This window comes from Carcharodon carcharias, chromosome 6 (assembly GCF_017639515.1).
Source record: "Carcharodon carcharias isolate sCarCar2 chromosome 6, sCarCar2.pri, whole genome shotgun sequence".
Taxonomy (NCBI): domain Eukaryota; kingdom Metazoa; phylum Chordata; class Chondrichthyes; order Lamniformes; family Lamnidae; genus Carcharodon; species Carcharodon carcharias.
In genome coordinates this window covers 37981179-37998181 of record NC_054472.1, presented here as the reverse complement: position 1 = coordinate 37998181, position 17003 = coordinate 37981179, and the positions used below count along the sequence as shown (strand labels likewise).

At 43.9% G+C, this 17003-nt stretch overlaps 1 protein-coding gene across 1 annotated transcript in view; it reads left to right on the top strand.

The window, feature by feature from the left end:
* Positions 1–17003, top strand: part of dpys (dihydropyrimidinase) — a 118325-nt gene that overhangs the window by 85361 nt on the left and 15961 nt on the right. The window contains exons 5-8 of the mRNA XM_041189985.1: positions 5392–5548; positions 12094–12235; positions 13463–13605; positions 16461–16668. Coding sequence (XP_041045919.1) covers positions 5392–5548; positions 12094–12235; positions 13463–13605; positions 16461–16668 — 650 coding nt within the window. The remainder of the gene's footprint in view (positions 1–5391; positions 5549–12093; positions 12236–13462; positions 13606–16460; positions 16669–17003) is intronic.

Here is a 17003-nt window from a genome sequence, read left to right as displayed (position 1 = left end):
ACTCTCTCCATCTGTCTTCATGCAGGACATGTTTTAAATTCATTCACGGGATGTGGGCTTTGCTGGCTGGGTCAGCATTTATTACCCATCAGTAATTGCCCTTGAGAAGACAGTGGTGAGCTGCCTTGAACCTCTGCAGTCCATGTGGTGCAAGTACACCCACAGTGCTGTTAGGGAGGGAGTTCCAGGATTTTGTCACAGCAACAGTGAAGGAAAGGTGATATATTTCCAAGTCATGATGGTGAGTGACTTGAAGGGGAACTTCCAGGTGGCGATGTTCTCATCTATCTGCTGCCCTTGTCCTTCTAGATGATAGTGGTCATGGGTTTGGAAGGTGCTGCCTAAGGAGTCTTGGTGAATTCCTGCAGTGCATCTTGTAGATGGTACACACTGTTGCTAGTGTGTGTAGGCGGTGGACAGAATGAATGTTTGTGGAAGGGGTGCCATTCAAGCGGGCTGCTTTGTCCTAGATGGTGTCAAACTCCTTGAGTGTTGTTGGAGCTGTACTCATCCAGGCAAGTGGGGAGTATTCCATCACACTTCTGACTTGTGCCTTGTAGATAGTGGATAGACTTTGGGGAATCAGGTGAGTTACTCATCATGGGATTCTAGCCTCTGACCTAATCTTATAGCCACAGTATTTATATGGCTAGTCCAATTCAATTTCTGGTCAATGGTAACCCCCAGGATGTTGATAGTGGGGGATTCAGTGATTGTAATGCCATTGAACATCAAGGGGCAATGGTTAGCTTCTCACTTGTTGTAGATGGTCATTGCCTGGCACTTGTGTTGCACGAATATTACTTGCCACTTGTCAGCCCAATCCTGGATATTGTCCAGGTCTTGCTGCATTTGGACACAGACTGCTTCAGCATCTGTGGAGTCGCGAATGGTGCTGCACATTGAGGAATCATCAGGAAATATCCCCGCTTCTGGCTTTATGATAGGAGGAAGGTCATTGATGAAGCAGCTGAAGATGGTTGGGCTGAGGACACTATTCTGAGAATCTCCTGCAGTGATGTTGTGGAGCTGAGATGACTGACCTCCAACAACCACAACCGTCTTCCTTTGTGCTAGGTATGACTCCACCCAGTGGAGAGCTTTCCCCCAGATTCCCATTGACTCTAGTTTTGCTAGGGCTCCTTAATGCCCTAGTCTTTCAAATGCTTCCTTGATGTCAAGGGCAGTCATCTCACCTCATCTCGTAAGTACAGCTCTTTGTTGTCCATGTTTAAACCAAGGTTGTAATGAGGCCAGGATCTGAATGGCCCTGGAGGAACACACACTGAGCATCAGTGAGCAGGCTGTTGCTAAGCAAGTACTGCTTGATACCCCTGCTGTTTATTACCCCTTCCATTACTTTTCTGATGATCGAGAGTTTACTGATGGTGTGGCAATTGGCCGGGTTGGATTTGTCCTGTTTTTTGTGTTAAGGACATACCTAGACAATTTTACACATATCTGGCTAGATGCCAGTGTTGTAGCTTTCTTGAGTATCTTGGCTAGGGGCGTGGCAAGTTCTGGAGCACAAGTCCTTCAGTACTATTGCCGGAATATTGTCAGGGCCCATAGCCTTTGCAGTATCCAGTGCCTTCAGCCATTTCTTGATATCACATGGAGTGAGTCGAATTGGCTGGAGACTGGCATCTGTGGCGCTGACCTCTGGAGGATACTGAGATGGATTATCCATTCGGCACTTCTGGCTGATGATTGTAGCAAATGCTTCAGCCTTTTCTTTTGCACTGCTGAGCTGGGCTCCTCCCATCATTGAGAATGGGGATATTTGTGGAGCCTCCTCCTCCAGTGAGTTGTTTAATTGTCCACCACCATTCACAACTGGATGTGGCAGGGCTGAAGAGCTTAGATCTAATCTGTGGGTTGTGGGATTTCTTAGCTCTATTACTTGCTGCTTATGCTGTTTGGCACACAAGTTGTCCTATTTATAGCTTCATTTTTAGGTATGTCTGGTGCTGCTCTTGCACTCTGGCATGCCCTCCCGCACTCTTCATTGAACCAGGTTGATCCCCTGGCTTAATCTAATGGCAGAGTGGGGGATACGCTGGGCCATGAGGTTACAGATTGTTTTTGATTACAGTTCTGCTGCTGCTGATGGCCCACAGTGCCTCATGGATGCTCAGTCTTGAGTTGCTAGATCTGTTTGAAATTTATCCCATTTAGTATGGTGGTTGTGCCATGCAACACGAGGGAGGGTATCCTCAATGTGAAGGCGGGATTTCGTCTCCACAACGACTGGACAGTGGTCACTCCTAACAATACAGTCATGGACAGATGCATCTGCGGCAGGCAGGTTGGTGAGGATGAGGTCCAGTGTGTTTTTCCCTCTTGTTGGTTCCCTCACCACCTGCCTAGACCCAGCCTAGCAGCTATGTCCTTTTGGACTCGGCCAGCTTGGTCAGTAGTGGTGCTACTGAGCCACTCTTGGTGATGGACATTGAAGTCCCCCACCCAGAGTACATTCTGTGTCCTTGCTGCTCTTGGTGCTTCCTCCAAGTGCTGCTCAGATTGGAGGAGCACTGATTTATCAGCTGAAGGAGGACGGTATGTGGTAATCAGCAGGAGGTTTCCTTGCCCATGTTTGACCTGATGCCATGAAACTTCTTGGGGTCCGGAATCGATGTTGAGGACTGCCAGGGCAACTCCCTCCTGACTGTATACCACCATGCTGCCACCTCTGCTGGCTCTGTCCTGACAGGGGGACAGGACATATCTAGTGATGGTGGTGTCTGGGACATTATCAGTAAGTTATGATTCCATGAGAATGACTATGTCAGGCCGTTGCTTGACTAGGTTGTGAGACAGCTTCCCAATTTTGGCACTAGCCCCCAGATGTTAGTAAGGAAGACGTTGCAGGGTCAACAGGGCTGAGTTTGCCATTGCCGATTCTGGTGCCTAGGTCAAAGCCGGGTGGTCCGTCTAGTTTCATTCCTTTTTTGTGACTTTGTAGTGGTTTGATACAATTGAGTGGCTTGCTGGGCCATTTCAGAGGGCATTTGAAAGTCAACCACATTGCTATGGGTCTGGAGTCACATGTAGGTCAGACCAGATAAGGATAACAGATTTTCTTCCCTGAAGGGCATTTGTGTACCAGATGGGTTTTTACAACAGTCAACAATGGTTTCCTGGTCATCATTAGACTTTTAATTCCAGATTTTTATTGAATTGAAGTTCCACCATCTGCCATGGTGGGATTCAAACCTGGCCCTCAGAACATTTCCAGTCCAGCGACAATACCACTACGCCATCACCTCCCCCACCACTACAAAAGGGAGAGGTCGCAAACTGGCAGAGGAATGCCTGACATCAAGGTCCTTACAGACTTTGAAAATAGAGTCATCCAGCTGACTGGTGACAATCTGGACCGTTCCTGTGCTGAAGATGAGGTTGGCAGTGCTCAACCAAGTGAGAACCCAGGAGTGCAACATCCATAACACAACCATGCTGTAGGTCAATTCCCCTGCCATGCACTAATTATCTCTCCTTGCTTTCGCAGGCATATCTGGGAAGCAGCCAAGGGGTCCACGACCCAGGCCTTCGACTCAAGAAGAATCTGATGAAACCCTTATTGAAGACCCCTCACAGCGCTCACCCAAACTAGTGCAGAGACACCCAATAAGGGGGGGGCCTACTCGCAAGTGGCCTCAGGGTCACAACCTGGTGAGCACATCACACTGTCTTATCTGCAGCAGGCAGCGGCAGGGACTTCCCAGCTTTCCAGCACTCTGAGGATTGCTGGAGGCCAGAAATCTGCTGAGTCCAAGTCAGATGAGGAGCCTCTGGACCTGCTGGAGCTACAAATGCAAGCTCGTGAACATCAGGAAGGGATGTCCGCTGTACTCCTCAGATTACAAGGAATGTTGGAGGAGTCTGTCCACCTTCAGTCTGAGGTGATAGCGCTGGCATGTCAACGCACTGAGGTTAACACTGGTAGGGTGGCAGCCACCATTGAGACCTTGGTCCAGGACATTGGTCCTGCACTGCTGTGTAGACTGAACTTCATCACTGATGCCGAGTTGGCCTCCAACGGTGTCAACACGAGAGGGGTGTGGGGCAGCTCAATCTCATTCCAGCTTCCCCTTGCCCTCAAGGAGTCAGTCAGGGGCCCTTGGGCACCCATAGGGAGGAGGACCGGCAGGTGCATGCTCCAGGGCCATCCATCCAGCTGACTCTAGATGTGTCCGGCCCATCCGAATCCCCTCTTCCTGTGACCCCAGCAACTTGAGCACCACAGGCCAAGGAGGGTGCCCACTGCCACACAATAGGACCCCGAAAGCAGGCCGGGGCCCTCCAGAGGACGCCCATCAAGGTCATCACAGACATGGCATAGTAGTCAGCCAATTGTTCTGTAGTACACTAAAATGCTCATTAATTTGCAGCCTGTGCCTGAGGGGTGAAAAGTTCAGGAGCATTTGGTGGCACTTTCAGACCTCTGCGTTGCTTGAGTGGGCCGATAAACTAGAGGTCTAACTCCAAGCATATCAATGTAGCAAGGTTTCCCTAATGTGTGGCTGCTTCCTGCCCCAACTCCACATGTGCTTGTGCATTCCCATCAGACTGTGCTGCCTTGCCACCACCCCCCACCCACCCCCACTGTTGGCCAGCCGGGAGAATGCGACTTGCCTGTGCCTTTGCCTTAATGCGCGGTACCTCTTTCTTGAAGTCAAACAGGCAACCCTCGCCAGTGTTGCGCAACATTAGTGTGCGCTTACCTCCAAGTTCCGTTTGAAGTTCAGCTTGCAAGACGCACGCCTTTTAAATGCTGTTGTGAAACATTTTGGCATGCAATCATGCCGATGTCCCCAGATCCAGTGTGGGGGGATCATTCTAGTGGGCAGGCAAATATTGAGATGCAAATACATTGAAATTAGGTTCCCGACTTTGGAAAGGTGGTCCCCCGTTGATGGGCAGAGTGGACGATTGCAAACTAATTTCATAATGGCGTAAAACCTATTTTTGGCCTTCTCACCATATTGCCCATTCACACCCGCCATGGTGCCCGCCGGAAAACTCCGGCCTGCATTTCCAAGCTTTTTGTCTTCTACAAACTTTGAAATCATGCCCCTTACACCCGTCAGGGCCACTACTGTTCATCAAAAGACTAGTGGCCCTAATATTGACCCCTTGTCCGAGCAACAATAACGCATCAGCACTCTTTGCTTCCTGTGTCACAGTCAATTTTCCACTCTCCCTTTACTTTTGCTAGCAAGTGGAATGTGGCACTATATCAAATGTCTTTTGAAAGTCCAAGTTCATATCAACTATAGTATCTTCATCCCCATCTTTGTTACTTCATAGCATAATTCCTTTTGTGTTTTAAAGTCAATGCTTCAATTTAATTAAAATCTTCTCTAAACAAAATTTTTATATTTCTAGGGAAGGTTGTCTTTGGGGAACCCATTGCAGCCAGTCTTGGGACAGATGGGACTCACTATTGGGACAAAGATTGGCGCAAAGCCGCAGCATATGTCATGGGACCTCCACTAAGACCTGATCCCACAACACCAGGCTATCTCATGGACCTGCTGGCGAAGTAAATATTGTGAAATCACACTGCATTGTTGAGTGACTCTGAATATTAAATTTACTTTAAGAGTGAATGTAAGGACTGTAATACATCAGTATCAGCAATCCAAATCACTGTTGATATTCCAACTTATTAAGTAACAAAGTCAACTCTATATGATTTCTGTGATCTTCTAAACTATAAGGAAAGTAATACTGGCTAATGTTCCTAAAAAGTTGTTAGAAATATAACTAATTGAAAAATTGGGCTGGGAGTTGATTTGACTTCTATTAAGTGAACACATTCATTCTTATTTGTTGTACTTTGAGTAAGACGTCCTGCGTGATAAGGACATTTTCCATTTAGAGAGGATATGTTGTTAGCCATTGTGATTGTGAGGATTTTCAGATTTTCTCTTGATTCAGATTTTCACTTGATTGCCTTAGAAAGTTAGAGAGGGTATTTTTAAAGATTTCCTCAGTTGGCTACAGATTTTACTCTCTGGATATTTGCCTTTTCCAGGGGATTGAGTGGTTAGAAAATGAACATTTGGTGTGGCTGGACACCTTGCCTGGATCAAGTAGATATAATGGGCCCGATGGTCTTCTCCAACCCTCTAAGTATCCTATGAAATTTGGGTCTTTTGCAAAAGCTCTTGAGGCACAACCTACCATTTGATTCTACATTTGCACTGTAAAAACAAAAAAGTCCCATGGTTCTACTCTTTTATTCTTTTCTCATTTGTCAGATAATACTTATTCCACACTGAGAGAAACCTTTTTGGTCAAGGCAAATGTCTCTTGTCTTTTTTTGGCATGATTTATTGGGGAAAATTTTAGCCCTCATCCCAGTAGGCATGGGTTAAAATTTTAACAATAGGAAACCCAACTCCAACCTGCCTCAAATGCAGCAACTTCCTGTTTTAACTGAGGTGGATTATGGGGAGGGAGTGGTGGGTTGCAGGGAGGGGATTGGGATGTGGGTGATTAACTTGCATTCCAGAGGTAGGTCTATAATTTAAATACTTTAATGAGGCTGTCTACCACCTATTTTATCCTAGTTTTATATTTAATTGCTAAATGTTGGTTTTCCCAGTGATTGGAAATCCGACAGCTGAAGGGAGACAATCCCAAGGTAACTGCTTTTTATAGCAGTGTGTGTGGAGTGGGAGAAGAAGTAATGCTTCCTCCTCCAATCGGCCAACCCCTTCAAGCTTTCTTGTTTGCCTCCTCACAATTGGACACACCCTGCGATTGAGCACCCCTCCCCCGGTCTTATGTCTGCAATCACATCTCTGACTCCTCCACTGATCTCTACCCCTACTCTCTGGTTCCCAATCTCTCAACCTGGCTTGCTGCTGGCCAGTAAATGGGAAAAAAAAATGTTTAGATTTGGTCCACACTTCCAGGTTTGTGCCTCACTCCTTCTCTGTAAATATTGAGGCCATTATATTTCTGAAGATATTTTTCAGCAAATTTCAAATAATACATTAACTGCAGGGCATTCAGCTCAATTACTGATAGAACATAACATAAGAAATAGGAGCAGTAGTAGGCCATATGGCCCCTTCACACTGCTCAGCAATCACATGGCTGATCTTTGACCTCAACTCCTTACCTGCTTAGTACACCTGCAGTACGTACCTCCTTCGATTCCCTTAGAGTACAAAATTTTATCAATTTCAGCTGTGAATATACTCAATGACTGAACGTCCACAACCCTCTGGAGTAGAGAATTCCAAAGATTCACAACCCTCTGTTGAAATATCTCCTCTTCTCAGTCCTAAATGGCTGATCCTTTACCCTGAGGCTATGTCCTGGGTTCTAGGCTTTAGAACCTGGGGAAGCAGCATCTTAACTGAAACAAAAGATTGGATAACTTATGGCTGTCCTTCTTGGAAAGGGATAAGGTTCAGAGGTAACTTAACAGTGATTTTCAAGATAATGAGAAGTTTGATAGAGTAGATAATGAGAGGTCGAAGGGTCATGAGGACTCGAAACGTCAACTCTTTTCTTCTCTGCCGATGCTGCCCGACCTGCTGAGTTTTTCCAGGTAATTCTGTTTTTGTTTTAGATAATGAAAGGCTTTGGTTTCAATAACCAGAGGTAATAGAGTTAGAATCAAGATCTCAAGAGGTGGGCAGATATTCTTTCATTCAGAGAGCTGTCAGGATCTGAAACACTACCTGAAAAGGTGATGAAAGCTGTTTCCATAAATAATCTTAAAAGGGAGTTAGACAGCTATTTGAGGATGTTGAGCTTACAGGGTTATGCACATAGAGTTGGTAACGTGGGACAAAGCATGACTGCTCTTTCAATGTGCTGGTACAGACACGATGGGCTTCAGTGTTCTAAGTTTTTATGGTTATATTCTTAGTCTTAGTTGGTGGCCATTGAAGAATTCTGAGCAAGGGAGCCTTGCTCGTTGGGAACTAAATTTTCCGAGGGGTCCTTCAACAGGTATTAGGCCCTATTTACCATATTCAAGGGGTCTAATACCTGTTTTGGACATCCATTTAAAAAATTGGCACCACCAATTTAGCACTGGACCCAACATCTGTGCAGAGTGGGTACAGGCCATCTCACTTAAATCCGTATGCTTTGTGCCCATTGTATGCCCAAAATGTGTGTAGTGCATACTAATTTCTAGCCCAATGACTTCAGCAAAAGGAATTGCAGTTTTCCTCTAGTCAGTCACCTTACCTGACGGCACTTGGGTCCCAAATTACAATATCAGCATCAGAACCTTTGGCTATTTTTCCCTTCTTGGGATAAAGGTTAAAGATCTTTGCTGCATTGGTACTGGTCACGGCCACAAAACTATTCTCATCCATTTTACCACTGTGCTGAAAACAAAAGATACAGATAGTTTGCCAGTCCTGTTAAGACCTTCTAATAAAAACACAAAAATTAATGATTTGACTGCTTCACCGCATCTGTAATGGAAGTGGACGATTGTAGACTGGTTTCATGATGGCATGAAATTGATTTTTGGCCTTTTCACCATATTGTCCGCTCATGCCCACCAAGACGCCCGACACCAGTGGGCATGGAATATTCTGCCTTCTAACTCTAAACTGCATAACTGTTTCATCTCATTTTACATATTGCTGATCTAGGGAGTTTCCCATGCTTTTCCTTGAACATATCTTACAGCCCTGCAACATGCTCTCAGGTGGCTTGTTGATGGTATGCTACTTTCAGCCAGGCTGCCGTGAGCCCCAAGAAGGTGCCTCCACCAAAATCACTGGGAGGCAGGACTGCACCAGCAGTACTGCATGTTGTTTGATGACACAAATTTTCCAGCATGTCAGAGTTTGAACTTGCCTGTGTTGAGGGATTAAAATTCAGCCAATTGTGTCCTCATAGCTTGCTTTCTAACCTAGCTTTGTATCATCAGCAAACTTGGATACATTACACTCAGTCTCTTCATCTAAGTCATTCATGTAGATTGTAAATAGCTGAGGCCCCAGCACCGACCCTTCTGGCACCCTACTTGTGCCAGCCTGTGAATGACATGCTTATTTCTGCTCTGTTTTCTGTTCTTCAACCAATCCTCCATCCGTACTAATATATTACCCTAACCCACATTAGCCCTTATCTTGTGCAACAAGCTTTCACAAATATACCACCTGCATATTCAATTATTCCCTTTATGCACCCTTAATTAATTAATTACATCCTCAAAAAATGCTTAACAGTTTTGTCAAACATAAAAGCATGTTGACTCTACTTAATCATATCAGGATTTTCTAAGTGCCCAGTTACTTCCTAAACAACAGATTGCAGCATTTTCCTGATGTTGTGGCCCCTAAATTTTGCTGTATTTAGTTCACTCAGCTGTTTTTTAACATCATGTGGAGCGAATTTAATTTGCAGAGCCAGGTATTGGGATAGTTGGAATATCTGTAGGAGGCTAGGGTGGATCATGCATGTGGCACTTCCGGTTAAAGATGATTGCAAATGCTTCTGCCTTGTCTTCTGCACTCACATACCCGCACCAACATCATTGAGGATGGGAATGTTCATAGATCCTCCTCCTTGTTAGATGGCTAAAAGACCACTTAGCTTACAAGGCTGCACTGGGCTTGGCCTAAATAGCCAAGCGGTTATGGTACTGGGTTTGTACCCCCAAGATCAAGAGTTCAAATCTCACAATGGCAAACTATGAAACAATGTAACTTCATCTGAAACAGATGGAAACGGGTTTGTACTCGAAAGAGTTACAAGGCTACACTTATAATACTATATTGAGAAGCGGATATGGCAGGATGGAAGACTTAATATGTCATAAAACATGTTTTTCTTATGATGCTGAGCAATGGGCTGTGTTGGGGAAATGGGGACAGAATTTAAAAATTCAAAATCCAATTTCAGCTACACAGAAGAAGGCAGAATGATTGATTGCATTGTTCGAACTGGCAGAAGACCTACTTTTGGCCCTTGCCATTGTCAGTTTTGTTTGCTGCTTTCAAGTTTGAGTTCAGCCTAGTATTTCTCAAGGGTTTTCTCACTTCACATTGTGATGAGTTGTGTGAATACACAAGCGGGACTGAATCAGCAAATGGAATTGGAGGCGAAACTCAAGACATGGAAAAATAGGAGCAGGAGTAGGTCATTTGGCCCTTTTGAGTCACGATTCAGTGTGATCATGGCTGATTCTCTATCACAACGCCATACTCAGGCTCTCTTCCCCATACCCCTTGATGCCTTTAGAGTCCAGAAATCTATCTATTTTCTTCTTAAATATATTCAGGGACATGGCCTCCACAGCCTTCTGTGGTAGAGAATTCCACAGGTTCACCTCCCTCTGAGTAAAGTAGTTTCTCCTCATCTCAGTCCTAAATGGCCTACCCTGTATCCTGAGTCTGTGACCCCTTGCTCCAGAACCCACCCCCCCCCCGGCCAGAGGAAACATCATCTCTGCATCCAGTCTGTCCATGCCTGTCAGAATTTTATACATTTCAATGAGTTCCCCCCTCATTCTTCTAAACTCCAGTGAATACAGGCCTAGTCGACCCAATCCTTCCTCATATGACAATCCTGCCATCTCAGGAATCAGCCTGGTGAATCTTCACTGCACTCCCTCTATGGCAAGTATATCCTTTCTTAGGTAAGGAGACCAGCACTGCACACACTACTCCAGGTGTGGCCTCACCAAAACTCTGTACAGCTGCAGTAAGACATCCTTGCTCCTGTACTCAAGTCCTCCTGCAGTGAAGGCCAACATACCATTTAACTCCTTAATGTTTGCCACCATTGCGCAGCAAAACCCAGAGGAAGTTTCAACATACTTACCCAGGATTTAAAACTTCCAATGGGCAGAGAAACATTTCTCCAGACTTCTCCATGGATACCTCTGACACTGACCCCACCATTGTAGATTTAGGCTAGATGCCCTGAACTTGTCTGGAAATTTACTCCCAAGATACTGATGCCATTAAAGGCATAGGTCCTGGGTTGTAAGTGATTAACAGCAGAATCTGTACTGGATCCGTATCAAAATGTTTTTAAAAGTAAGCTTACAAGTCCTATTATAAAAACTGGCATGTTTCCAAGAGCCCTTTAATTCCCACAAACAAATAATTTGACTAATACCAGCAGCTGTGCAAACTCAGACCAACACTTATAAACCATTTAAAGGTTTGGAATGCATCCTAGAAGTGTTTTAATCCCCAATTAAACAATTCTTCCTCACAGCTGCTATTCTCAGCAGCTGCCTAATAAAAGTAATCGGAGATGTTTAAAAAAATTAGAAATTGTTACTTATCTTACCAGACTGCACTTTACAATACTACAAAATGTACTTTACCATTTATTTCATTTTAAGTTTTGTTTTAGCTCATTTCAAGACTTTTCCACATTTACTTGAATTACATTAAATGTTATGCAAACTCAAAAGCAATTAAAAGCCTTTGAAAGATTAAAAATAGTTTTAAAAAAGCTTAAGAACTTTAAGAAAAATACTCACCATGACACTGCAGGCTGCTGGACCTTAAGGGGTGCTCATTTGCTGTTGACATCAAAGGAAGTCTGGCCTTGGCACTTCTGCCCCTTGCCACTAACCCTCATGGTTCCCTTCGTAGTTGGCTGCGTCCTTCACCTGGGACAGGAAGTCCTGGCTGTAGTATTATGAAAAGGTAAGGCTGCAGTTTCATTCGCGGTCAGCAGTGAAGCACCAAGGCCTCGCTGGTGACCAGAAGATTTTGGCCAATATGTTTCCCTCAGCATATGGTAAACACTAGGATTTATTTACATTTAGAATTGAGCAGTGTGGCTTGTGCTTTTAACGCGGAACAGATAAAAGCGATTGGGGTGGCTGCCTGGGCAAGGTCTGCCCAGTTACTTACTCAGTGGGACATTACTTTGGCACCAATGACTGATTTCTCTTCCAATTTCTCCCTCCCCACCCCTTAGTCTTCCCAATCATGTCCATTTGTGTAAAAGATTGATCTGTTTTGTGGATTTCAATTCTTTCTTAATCAGATATCATCAGTAAAGCAGTACAATGCCACAATCTATTGTGCAGGCCTGTTTGATTTTGTTGTCAATTTATTTATTTCTCTTTCATAGCGGCGACCTTACTTTGACAGGAACAGACAACTGCACATTCAATGGTTGTCAGAAAGCCTTTGGAAAAGATGATTTCACAAAGATTCCAAATGGGGTGAATGGTGTGGAGGACAGGATGTCCATCATTTGGGAGAAGGGAGTGGTAAGCGTCACTTAAATATTGAGAGCCAATAATTCTAAAGTACAATTATAGATCTTAAGGTTGTTTTCCCATTTTGGGGAGGAAGGAATGAGCCTGAGGAGTAAATGCAGCAGCATTGAGGCCAGGATTCAAATTAACCAGCTTCTGGATGTACCATATTAACAATTCAAAATATGTCAAATTAAATTCATATTCACACAAATTACATGCTGTATAATGCTGAAAAGAATGGCCTGTACACTTTGTCAAGTCATTTGGTTGAACCATTCAGTGTGACCCAAGTAAATGCCCACAATGCGTTTAGATGTGAATTCCATGTCCCATTTTTCAGTTAGGAAAATGCTTTGCTCTTTTGCCCATGATTCTGTCTGATAACTATTAAGCCTATCGATCTGACAATATTCAATGCCATTCATATTAAAGGAAGAAAATCCTGTGATTTTCCAAGATCCCAGTGAATGCAGGAGTGAAATCACCCCATACATTACTCAAGTGTATATCAGCAGAACCTGTAAGAAAGTATGTGTTCCCCAGAGGCTTAATGGTAAGACCATGGAATGACTTTGTGGAAGGAAGGACTTGGAGAATAGAACCAAGTTGAGCCCTGGTCTGTGGGTAGAACGTAGTTTCCTGGCTTTGCAAAGCTGTTGAGCAGCCATCAGTCCACTGATAAATAGGATGTTCGCTTGAAATATTTGATAGTTATTTGTGTAAAATAATTGTTCCAATTTAAAAATGAATGTTCAGCCAAGTCATCACTGTTGTGTTGATTTCAGTAGCATCAGTGATGGAAGTGGTAGTAGAATTTGGTCTTTGTGACTCAGTGCAAATTCACACTGGTAACACTGAGTGCATCATACCTCAAAACACTGAAAAAACACACTTGAAAAGTGGTTTCTGAATAATATGAAGATGTTTTTCGTTGTTTTTAACAATTAATATAAAACTAAGATAAGAGTCTCATCCATGCTCTCATAAATTAGCAGCCTGAGAGATGAGCACAAAGGAGAAGAATGCCATCTTCAGTAACCTAGAGCAACCTACAGTTATGTGTAATCAGCGGTTTAACTTTGGTTTTCTGGTTGGGCATCACGCTCCAGATAGTATTGGATGTCTGCAATAACATTCCATTACAGATGCGGTGAAGCAGTCAAATCATTATTTTTTTGTGTTTTTATTAGGAGGCCTTAACAGGACTGGCAAACTATCTGTATCTTTTGTTTTCAGCACAGTGGTAAAATGGATGAGAATAGGTTTGTGGCCGTGACCAGTACCAATGCAGCAAAGATCTTTAACCTTTATCCCAGGAAGGGAAAAATAGCCAAGGGATCTGATGCTGATATTGTAATCTGGGACCCATGTGCCGTCAGGTAAGGCGACTGACTAGAGGAAAACTGCAATTCCTTTTGCTGAAGCCATTGGGCTAGAAATTAGTATGCACTACACACATTTTGGGCATAAAATGGGCACAAAGCATATGGATTTAACAGTGAGATGGCCTGCACTCAATCTGTACAGATGTTGGGTAGTGCGAAATTGGTGGTGCCCATTTTTTAAGTGGATGTCCCAAACCCTTTGAATATGTTAAATAGGGCCTAATACCTGTTGAAGGACCCCTCAGAAAAATTAGTTCCCAACGAGCAAGGCTCCCTTGCTCAGAATTCTTCAATGGCCACCAACTAAGGCTAAGAATAGAACCATAAAAATATACAACACTGAAGAAGGCTGTTCCGCCCATCGTACCTGTACTAGCATGTTGAAAGAGCAGTCGTGCTTCATCCTGCGCCCCCAACTCTATGTGCATAACCCTGTAAGCTCAACATCCTCAAATAGCTGTCTAACTGCCATTTAAGATTACTTATGGAATCAGCTTCCATCACATTTTCAGGTAAAGCATTCCAGATCCTGACAGCTCTCTGAGTGAAAGAATATCTACTCATCTCTTGAGATCTTGATTCTAAATCTATGATCTCTGGTTATTGAAACACTGTTCCCAGAGGGAATAGCCTTTCATTATGCTATCAAAACCTCTCATTATCTTGAAAATCACTATTAAGTTACCTCTTAACCTTTTCTCCTTCAAGAAGAACAGTCATAAATTATCCAATCTTTTGTCACTGAAGTCCTTCACCCCTGGTAAACCTATAGTTATGCAAAATCAGCCGTTAACTCAGCTTTCCTCTGTACCCTCTCCAAGGCCTTTGTTTCTTCCCTGAAGTGTGGTGCCCAGAATACTCCAACAGAGGGCCAACCAGTGATTTATAAAGCGTGAGCATCATCAAGTTTCTCTATTTATATACCCAAGTAACTTTTTTTACACACATCATTAATTTGCCCTGACAGCTTTAAGGAAGTGTGTATCTGTATTCTTCAAAACCTTCTCCATTTCCTAACATAGTTGTAAAAATTTTTTGTGTGGATTTTGATATAATTGCAAGTTTCTTTTCAGATACCCTTTTTGTAGCTCTTACTATCTATTTTGTCACCCCTTGTAAAATGAGTTAGGGATGCACAAGAGTGCAGAATTGAAAGACTGGAAAGTTTAGAGAGAGGTTGTAAGAAGGAGGTAGGGAGTGATGAAGCCAAAATATATCAGGAAAGACAGGAGTGGTGAACAGCTATTAGAACAGGGTAGGATATGGATGCTGCCAGACCTGCTCAGTTTTTCCAGGTAATTCTGTTTTTGTTTAGGATATGGGGAGCAGAGTTTTGACTGAGCTTTAGTTATAAAGGGAGGAAAAGGGGAGGCAGGCCAGAAATCGAGCCTAGAGATGATAAAGGCATGGATGGGTGCTGTGGTGGATGACGGGATAAGATGGGACAGAGGTGAGTGATATTATGGTATTAAAAATAAGCAGTCTTTTTGATGGAAAGGACTTAGAGTTAGTTAGAAATCAAGACAGTAAAAAGTCTGGATCACCCTGAAACAGTGGGCTGGAATTTACGCCCCCAACCCCCCGCCACTGGGCGTGTTTCAGCAGGGTTGGGAGGGTGGAGGGCAAGTAAAATATGTTGGGTGGCCAGCTCACCCCCTTCCCGCCCACCCCCAACCCGTTCCCCGTAATACCAAGGGTAGGTAAGCTGCCCACTAGGCTGCCCACCCTTAAGGCCTACTGTCCTTAACTGCCCAATTAAGTAACAATTTAGGGGCCTCAATCCATCTCCATTGCCATAAAACACTGAAAAGTGGCAAGCAGGCCAGAATGCAAAGGCCGTTTTTAAAACTTTTTTTTTTAAAAGGCGGGAAGGAAGGGTTGCACTTCAATCAGGGAGGTGCCCTGTGCACTCTGGCAAAGTGATTCTTGAGAATCGCTATTAGGTTACCCCTTGACCTTCTCTCTTTCAAGAAGAACAGTCATAAATATTTTGTTCCTCCCTGTCTAGGCTCCAAAAGCTCCACCCTGCCCCTTGGCCCTCCTCCATAGGGTGCCCAATCCTTTCCATACTAAAACCCCAGGACTTGCCCCTCTCTGGATGCCGTTAATGATCTCCATCAGCCTCCTTGAAATCCCAGCAACCAGATGATCAGATTGGCTGGCAGCTCTTAAGGGCAGCATTTCCTGTCCACTGAGGAGCAGAAGTCAGACCCTCTGCATGTTTATGTTGCTCCCAGCATGTTTTCGCTACGGGGCAGGCATTTTAAAAGTTGGTCTGTTCGGGACCAACTTTTCTTCTGGGGTATTGCAAGCAGTAGGTCCTCCCCCATAAAAATCCAGCCCAGTAACAGGAAAGGAATGGAACTGACAACAAGGGAATTGTTAAGATGGGGTCTAAAGGCAATGGATCCTGTTTTTCTGGTGTTAAAATGAGGAAATTGTGGCTTTCGGATAAACATTCAGATACCAGTCAATGGAGGATTCTAGACAGGTGGTAAAGAGGTAGAGCTAGGTGTTGTCAGCCAATGACCTGGCATCTTTGGATGTTACCAAGTGGCAGAACAGGGACCCAAGAATGGATTCTTAGGCAACTGAAGGCAATAGTGTAGGGATGGGAAGAAAAGCCATTGCTGCAGATATTTTGTTTATAAATGGCTAGGTCGCTTGGTAGTACAGAACATCAATCTTGCTGAACATTGTTACTCATTTCAGCAATAATTGACTAGGTAAGAGTTCAATCTATTGCTAACTCAACAGGTTGTTTTTGATTTCTATTTGTATTAGTGGTGCAGTTTTCATCTCCCTTTCAGTTTACTATAGTTTTTATTTGACCTTTCCATTACAAACAGGACCATTTCAGCCAAAACACATCACCAAGCTGCTGACTTCAACATTTTTGAAGGCATGGTCTGCCATGGAGTCCCTCTGGTTACCATTTCACGAGGTAAAGTGGTGTTTGAAGATGGAATTCTTCACGTTGTGCCAGGGGATGGGAGGTATATTCCACGGAAATCCTTTGCAGAGTATGTCTTCAAACGAATCAGACAACGTGATGAGGTCAGTGATTGCTTTAGAATAAAATACTTACAGAGCTGAAATCTCCATTCACCTTGTGGCTGAGTCACTTTCTAAGTGCTGTTTTTCTAGCTTGCTGTTAACACCTGCATATTCACATATGAACTTATGAATTAGGAGCAGGAGTAGGTCATTTGGCCCTCAAGCCCGCTCCACCATTCAATCAGATCACGGCAGGATCGTGCCCCATTGCTCTCTGGGGAAGAGAGTTCCAATGACTCACAACCCTCTGAGAGAAAAAAAAAATTCTTCTCATATCCATCTTAAATGGGAGACCTCTTATTTTTAAACCATATCCACTAGTTCTAGTCTCTCCC